At 44.2% G+C, this 8,197-nt stretch overlaps 1 protein-coding gene across 3 annotated transcripts in view; it reads left to right on the forward strand.

Moving 5' to 3' along the window:
- Positions 1 to 4,795, forward strand: part of USP25 (ubiquitin specific peptidase 25) — a 439,609-nt gene extending 434,814 nt beyond the window's left edge. For all 3 annotated transcript variants that reach the window (XM_085623051.1, XM_085623052.1, XM_085623053.1), the window contains one exon: positions 4,206 to 4,795. In XM_085623051.1, coding sequence (XP_085479177.1) covers positions 4,206 to 4,378 — 173 coding nt within the window. In that variant the 3' untranslated portion in view covers positions 4,379 to 4,795. The remainder of the gene's footprint in view (positions 1 to 4,205) is intronic.
- The last annotated feature ends 3,402 nt before the right edge of the window (positions 4,796 to 8,197 follow it).

Below are 8,197 nucleotides of genomic sequence, written 5' to 3' on the forward strand. Positions count from 1 at the left end.
CGGACGAGACTGGACTGGGTACTGGACTGAGTACTGGGACCGGGTACCCCCTTTAGCATACAGTCCCCGCATCCCTGTATCACGAGGCGCCAGTGGTATTTAGCAGGTGTTTCAATTGCCTGTTTGTCTGTTATATTTTTTTTTCCCCAATGGCAGCACGAGAAAGAAGGAGCAAGGCCAATACTTCAGGTGGTCATGTGACTGGGACCTTGGACAATTTTATTATTAGAGCCAACTCTTTGCTAAGCCACAAAATAACTTTGATGGAGCGTCTGCTTTCTTTGGACATTGCCGCAGCCAAAAGATCCTCACTGGGCCATATTGCAAATGTACGCTCACCGGACCGTACATGTAACACGCTGGCTACTGGCATCATTGATACATTGGGCACCTCCCAATGCTCGGAACCCTTGCCGAATTTGGTCATACCAATAATGACTGGTGCAAAACTTTTACCAACTGTTCTTGAGTCCAGCCCAGTTATAGTCAATGGGGACATGATGGCCTAGGATATTCCACCCAGGCCTATCACATGACAGGCACGGGGGAACCGGGAGGGGGCGGTCCCTAAGAGAAAACGTGGTCCACAAAAGGGTGGTGGACGGCTGTCTAAGCTTCCTAAACATTCCAATACTAGTGATCATTCTGTCTTGGATAAGGTTATGGAGGCTCCCACCACCCCTGACATCAATGCACCAGACACCATACTTACATCTAATCTAAGAGAAGGGACCTCCCCCGTAGTCGCACCAGCTAGGGAGGACTTACTCTTCCAAAAAATGGGGGATCTCCTTGGGTCCATTATTCACCCCCTCGAGTCGAGACTTCACCAGATAGAGCTTAGGCTAGGGAATATTGAGAAGGCAACCTCAGTAAAAGTAAACTGCCCAAAAACTATCATTCCTGTAGATCAGGGTGCCACATCAAGCAATACCCAGGGAGGGCTACCAACACCAAACCATCTAGCGCCACCACCCTCGCCCCTCCCAATAGAGGTAGGTAGTCGGGATACTTATATTTTCAATCATAATCATAATCACAAGGGTGCAGTTATGACTACGACTAAGGACAAATCACAAGAGCTATTCCATCCTGCTCAGGGTTCGGCCCTAATTCATAAGATCAGAATGGATCTACCTCCGGAATCCAGTCCCTATGTAGTTGTTCTTACTGGGGTACCCGAGTTAATAGACTCAAACGGGGAATCTTTTAATTCTCTCAAAAATAAAGTTGCGGACTGGCTAAATAAGAACAGACCGCTTCCACCTTATGCCAGTAGCGAGATAATCATGGTCCGCAGGGTTTCCTGGGTGGGTCATAGTCCAAAGACCATCAAAGGTGATTGTGTTTTGGTAAACTTTAGGGACCCCCGTACAGTATCCCACTTATGTGGTTGGGCCCATAGTGATACCGTCGCCACCATACAACCATTTCCCTTGACCTATTTTTACCCTTCTAACTCCGTATACCACAAATACGGGTGGGATTCTGATTGGACGGGAGTGGTATATAGAGGTAAGGCTAAGAATAACAAGGTTGGGTTGACCCAACCACATACATTTCCCCACATTTCGACTTCCAATCGGTACAGCTGCCTGGATTTGGTGGACTGACTGTACCCCAACCAGGGGGTCAGTGTGGGGCTCGGGTGCAATAATGGAGGGTCCAAACTATTAACTTCACATAAAGGACCATTAGGTTACAATCGAGCAGGCAGCTATATGGGCCTTAGTAGAGAGATCACAAACTCTACATCTCTGGAAACTCCACCATTATATGTTAATCTGGACTCTAGTGATCTTTTCCCGGTCGATTAAACACCCGACCCAAGCGTTGTTCCGGTAGGAGAAGCTATGACCCAAGGGAGCATTGGGGAAGGGGCAGGGATTCTTGGCTCCCCCCAGGATACTTCATGTTCTTTACTCAGAATACTGTCTTGGAATGTAGCGGGGCTGCCTAATAAAGTGATGTGCCCGGAATGGGGGTCCTTCATTGATAAGAGCGACGTATGCCTCTTCCAGGAGACATGGGCCCAAGATAACCAGCTACGTAGGGGCTTTGCTTCTTTTAGTGTGCCGGCAAGTTGGGTAGGGAAGGGGCGCCCGTCAGGGGGCCTCACCATCTGGGTGGGTTCACATTTGGGTTGCAGGGCTACACCAATGACCACTCATTCTCAAGATATACAATGTGTTGTGCTTGAATGGTCTAATTTATCTAAACTTGCTCTTGTTAATGTATATGCACGGCCGGTTAGTGGAGCTAAGGAATCTCCAACCATTGAGGAATTGTCGTCTGTTTAACACAATATTCCTAGTGATGTACACCTTGTGGTCGGGGGTGACTTGAACTGCCATTATGAGCCACTGACCGGTCTAAGGGATGGTGTCTCAATGGTAGAGGACGACCATTGGGCAATTCCGTTACCCCAGGCCCCAGTATCGGGGTCATGGTCTCCCTTAGCCATTCAAATTACTCAATCAGGGCTTGCAATGGCCGCACGTCTTCGGACATGCCAGCAAAGTGTACATTTAAGTGGGCCACGAGTCTCGCCTGGACTACATCCTGGTTGAAACAAGGCTGTGACCCAGGGTTATCGATTTTGCTGTTTCCCCCAGAATTGAGAGCGACCACAACACCCTGATTCTGGAGTTCAGCTTGGCTGGTTTTCAGAACGAAACTCGCACGAGCCCTGTGGACTTGGGCACTAGGCTGACCATTTCTAACAACAGGCGCAGAGTCAGGTGGGATAATTTGGTAGCCCACCCGGAAGAACTATACAATCTATATTTAGGGATAGTTCCCGTATTTGATGAGGTAAGCGCCTTAATTGCTCAACCTTGCCCCACTGATTACCACCTTAAACTCCAGGCACTCCATGTTGCCCTAGTAAGTACCCTGGCTGAAGTGTTGAACCCTCCGGTACCTAGACGGACCAAGAGGGCTTATCCCTCCTCCTGGTACAATGCCTCCTGCAGAAAGTCTAAATCAAAATTAGCATTTAAATAACCTTTGAAATTCACTAAAAAAACCATAGGTTTCAGGGATGTTATAGTTGGACATTTCACTCATAGAAAACCATAGAAATTACCCTGTTATAGTTGGTTGAGCTAACTATAACTCGCGCCCCCGCAATGCACTGCTGATGACGTCACATATTACATCATTCATGACATGGTTAGTGACATCACTGATGACATCTCAAATGACATCACTGATGACATCACTGATTACATCATCCAGTGACTGTGTGTTTCTGTAAAGTTTAATTTTGCTTTATATATATGCCAGGCGATGATGTCATCGGTGATGTCATAAATGATGTCATAGAACATGTCATGAACGATGTAATATGTGAGGTCATAAGCAGTACATGACTGGGTTGCAAGTTATAGTTAGCTCTGCTAACTCTAACTGGTACATTTCTGTAGTTTTTGTTTTAGTTCAAAATGTTAAAGTTGACAAAGATGTCCCGTGTTGGCTGGCAGCCAATCCGAGCGTTCGCTCCTGTGGGAGTCTGACTTCCGTGGGAGCAAATTGATCCAAGGGAAATAAAGGTCCTTGAGCCAATCAGAACACTCAATTTTTAAATTGTCGCTCCTGCTAAAGTCTCTCAAGCCTCTTGCGGGCCCAACCGTCCAGATATACAAATATTTTTGACGCTTCATTTCAATAAAACTACTGAACGGATTTACACCAAATCACAAAAAGCATAATCTGCAGTCTAAGATGATCTAACTTCCTGCCAAATTTGGAGTAATTCCGTTCAGCAGTTTTTGCTATAACCCTGCCTAAAGTAGTATGGAAAATGCATGGGTATTTCGTATTTTGGGACCCCCCTTTTTTCTTGCCCCCCACTTGACGGATCACCCAGAAACTTTCCATTTACAAACTAGTCACAAAGTAGCACCTTTTTGGAAATTTTCATGGAGATTTGCCAAACAGGGCCAAGTTGTTAGCAACACAAAAAACCCTTTTCCTATGGAACAGACCCAACTACAACTACCCAGTACGTTTATTGCAGTTGCTTCGGCCTGAAGCAATGGAACATACATTGGTCATTAGTTTCAAACATCAAACATTCTTGAAAAAATAATCTGACCGCCAGTCCTTATGATCAGTGTTTGTGTTTTCTGAAATTACAGACCCTGCTTTACTTTTTGGTAAAGTGCATATTAATGCTTGATTGTGTTTTTTGTTTTTTACAGCGGACTTGCAAGAAAAGTTGACTGACTTCCTGCCAAAATTGCTAGATTGTTCTACAGAAATTAAAGGTTTCAATGATCCGCCAAAGCTACCTTCCTATTCAACTTATGACCTATGCGAACGATTTTCTCGCATCATGCTATCGCTAAGTCGAACTCCAGCCGATGGAAGATGAACTGCACCAGCCGAAACACATTGTATAAATTTTTTAGTTCTTAACCCTTGCCTTCTTGTCAATGGGTTTGCTTGTTGCTGCTATAGATTTTAACTTTTTTTAATTTTCATAAATGCCAGGGACAAAATGACTGTACAGACTTTTAGCCAGACCTGCAACCATAGAGCTGAGTTTCGCATGGCACTCAGATTTCTTTTATTCAGAAGTAATGCAACAATACAAATGTTTTATGGCAAACTGTATTTTGCCACTTTTCTGTTACAGTGTTACCTTGCTTTTATCATACAAACATTTTTATTGCCAGCCTTTTATTCAGTCTGTGTGACTGCAACCATATTAGTTGTCCAGTGCCATGTATGTACATGGTGCTTGGTTGCCTGTAAATGACACAAAAGAATAAAGTTTTATTTATGGCTACTCCTCTTTACAATGTATTTTCTTTATTGCTCATTGTATGATAACTTTGGAAATATGTGCACTTTTAAATTGCAATTTTTTATGTGCTGTTGTCTCTGAGCTATGGGTCTGTTCTCAAATTCCCATGGAAAATCTCCTTTATCCTAGGCTTTCACATAGTAGCAGAAATCTTACTGATGTTCTTATGCTTCCACTCAGTATCCACTTGTATTTTCATGGTTGAGGAGATCGAAAAGATCCTGAAAAATCTCAAGCCCACCGACTTTCCTGATGAGGGAACTCATGCATGTGTGCTCAAAAAAATTACAAAGTTTATTTGCACCTCTTGTCTTTTTTCTGGTCAACTTGTCTTCCCTTAAGCATATTACTCCGTTATCTTTCCAGAGGTAGAATGGCTTCCTTCCTCAAGAAATGCAAATTAGATTCCACATTCTGTCTAGTTTCAGGTCCATCTCTAATCTGCCAGCATTAATGCAAAAATAGCAGGGAAACAACCTCAGTAACATTAAGAAAATCACCAATACCTTTCTCCTATTTAATCAGGATTTCTTCCCATATATGGGGCAGAGGCTGCTTTCCTGAGGCTTTAGGCTGATTATCTCAGTATGGGTGAATGGTTGGCTTGTGTGTTGGTTGTGATTGAGTTTTCGCAAGCATTTGATACCATGGACCATACTGTTCTTTCAAATTCTATGCTCATAGTAACGGCATGACAATGGTAGGAGTGTGAATTTGTTTTATTCAGGTAGGACATAGAGGGTCACTATAAGGGACTTAATATCTGGAAAGGTTATCTCTCCTAAAGGGGACAACAGGCTTCTACCTCTTGCTCTTTAACATCGTCCAGAAAAGTTTGTGTTCAGACACCCAGATTCTGCAATGACAGCTACTTGCTGTAAAAAAAGTTATTTTTTGAAGCAAATATTGATTGACAAAAATTGCTTACATTCAAATGTCTCCAACGCTAAGTGTATTAAAAAAGAAGAATCCTAAGTGGATTTCCCCCCAAAGAGATTTTTGTGCAGTAAGAGAAGGTACAATTCCTGACTGATCTTTGACTACAGTATTGCTGAGAAAAATCCGATCAGTGCAATATTCAGCAATTGGTGTTTTCATCTGAGTAATTTAAGGCCCATTCTTTTGCTGCCACTTTACATTTCCATCAGGGGTTGCAAGATGGGAGAGGGTATTAATGCTCATTCGGACTACTGTAATGTGCTGTCCGATGGTTTTCTCGGTAGCCTGATTTCACTTTCGGTCTGTGAAATAGAGGATCAAGTTTAAGATATGTTAACTGGTTTTCAAGTGCCTTCTCTATTTAACTCTCAGATACTTCCTAGAACATATGGGTTTCCTGTAACCATCAGATGCCTGAGTAGGGCCACTCCCAACCTTGTAGAGAGAGCCGGGAATAAACTAGTTACAAAAGGCGTTTTCTCATCTGAGCCACACTTTCTGGGACTCACTTCTGATTTACCTGTGACAAATCTGCTTGATGAACACCTTCAGCAAGTCCCTAAAGTCTCACCTGTATTTAGGATGTTTTTTTAAAGCTGTTCCTACTGAGACCTGCACCAAGTGACCTGTTGGTAGTGCATTAGAAAGGTTTTCCATAAGCAGCACTAGTTGCAGAAAATTTTTGTGTTTCTATAGCATACTTAAAACAAATACTTATACATCTTTGATTTTATCTAACAATTTGGAATTGCTGCATGCAGCCTTTTGATGCCATGAGGCTGCAAGTGGTGATCCCGGATTCTTGGAATAACTACATGTTGTGAGGATGGATGTAGTGATTCCAACTTCTTGGACACCATCATACAAAAGTGCAATCAATTCTAAGAATATAAGCACCCTGCTGAGCAGTGGCCCTGGCCAATGGCCATACCATAGGTCAGACTCGCTGTGGGCAGCCAAACCTCCCAGCACACAACCCTTTTGCCGTGAGCAAGTTCCTGTGCCCACCCTCTGCTTGGCGAGCACTTAAGTGCATGGTCTTGACTCAATGGCCAGACGTTCAGCCAGGCGCTGAACCCAACCCACTGCATGCTGCCAATCCCTATTTTCCATGACCTTCTGCCTTGCACAGCGAGTGTTGCCCAGAGCCTGGCCTATAACAAAGTCCCATTCCCAAGTTGGAGCAAGCTGCTGACCCGCACTACGCATGGTCTTCGGCAGAGCAGGGCCTGGCCACAAAGTGCTCCCTGGGTGGACAACAAAGTAAAAAAAAAAATTGGAAATAAGAATAATATAATAGAATCTGGTACTCCATTTTTTGTTAACTTTTTGCTTTGTATGATTTTTAAGCATTTTAAAGGTTTCTGTTCCTTGCTCCTATTCACGTCAAACTTCTGAAGATATCTTGATATTTTCTTAGTTGTTGGCTTGTTGAATGAGAAATTACAGTTTTATTCATTTCTCTAGGGCACTTATGTTTGTTTGGTGTTGCTGTAGATACACATGCTCTGCATACTCCTGCCATGTAGTATTGGACTCTGACACTTGCAAGCTGTTTTTCTTTGAAGTAGACTTTTGAGTTACAAGGTATATGGTGACTGCTGCTTAGGCTGGCATTGTGCATGTGTGCAGACTCCATGTTAGAATATTTATTTCCGCTGTCTGGTTCAGACATGCATGACAAGCTCTGGAATCAAGGCACCCTTGACGCTTTCTTCCACCGTTCACTGTCTTTTTTTCGACATCAACTGCAGATTAATACGTTATTTCATCTCCATCCTGTCACTGAGATATCAGTGGCACCGACCAATGTCCGCCGCTGGGCCTCAAGCCCTTCAAGCACCAGCTTGACAACTTGCTGCTGAAGAATGCCAGAATTGGTGGTGAAACATGTAAAGTTTCAACATTACCCCCGGCTGCTGCGCGAAATTCCCGTGGCCTGACCGTCACCAGTTCTGTAATTTGTGCTTGTCATAGCATCATGACATGACGTGTGAGGTCTGCCTGGGATTCAGGCCCAAGAAGACTCTTGTACCGTCTAGAAAGGTGCTCGGCACATCACCAACTGTACAAACACTCTGCAAAGGAAGTTCCAGACATTTTGAGGAAGAAACACTGGAGGTCGTTGTGGAGGAAACCAGAACCTAGAGCATCCCACCACATCAACTGTCGCCAGAGGCTGTCTTCTCTTCCGACTCTAACTCGTAGGACAAAGAACACATCCACAAAGCCATGGGACCGCACACTGAAAGCCGTGAGTATGCCAGAAACACCCTAAGCCCGTCAAAGGACCCAGAGTGTCAGAGCATCACCCTGTGCGGGTCAAGCACCAACCTATCCAAATTGAGCCAACCCTCCTGGGTAGCACCTGGCTCAGGCACCCTTTGGCCTCGAGAGACACCCACAGTGATGGCCTCTCAGCCATCAGCCATGACAAAGATCTTG

This window comes from Triturus cristatus, chromosome 8, assembly GCF_964204655.1.
Source record: "Triturus cristatus chromosome 8, aTriCri1.1, whole genome shotgun sequence".
Lineage (NCBI taxonomy): Eukaryota > Metazoa > Chordata > Amphibia > Caudata > Salamandridae > Triturus > Triturus cristatus.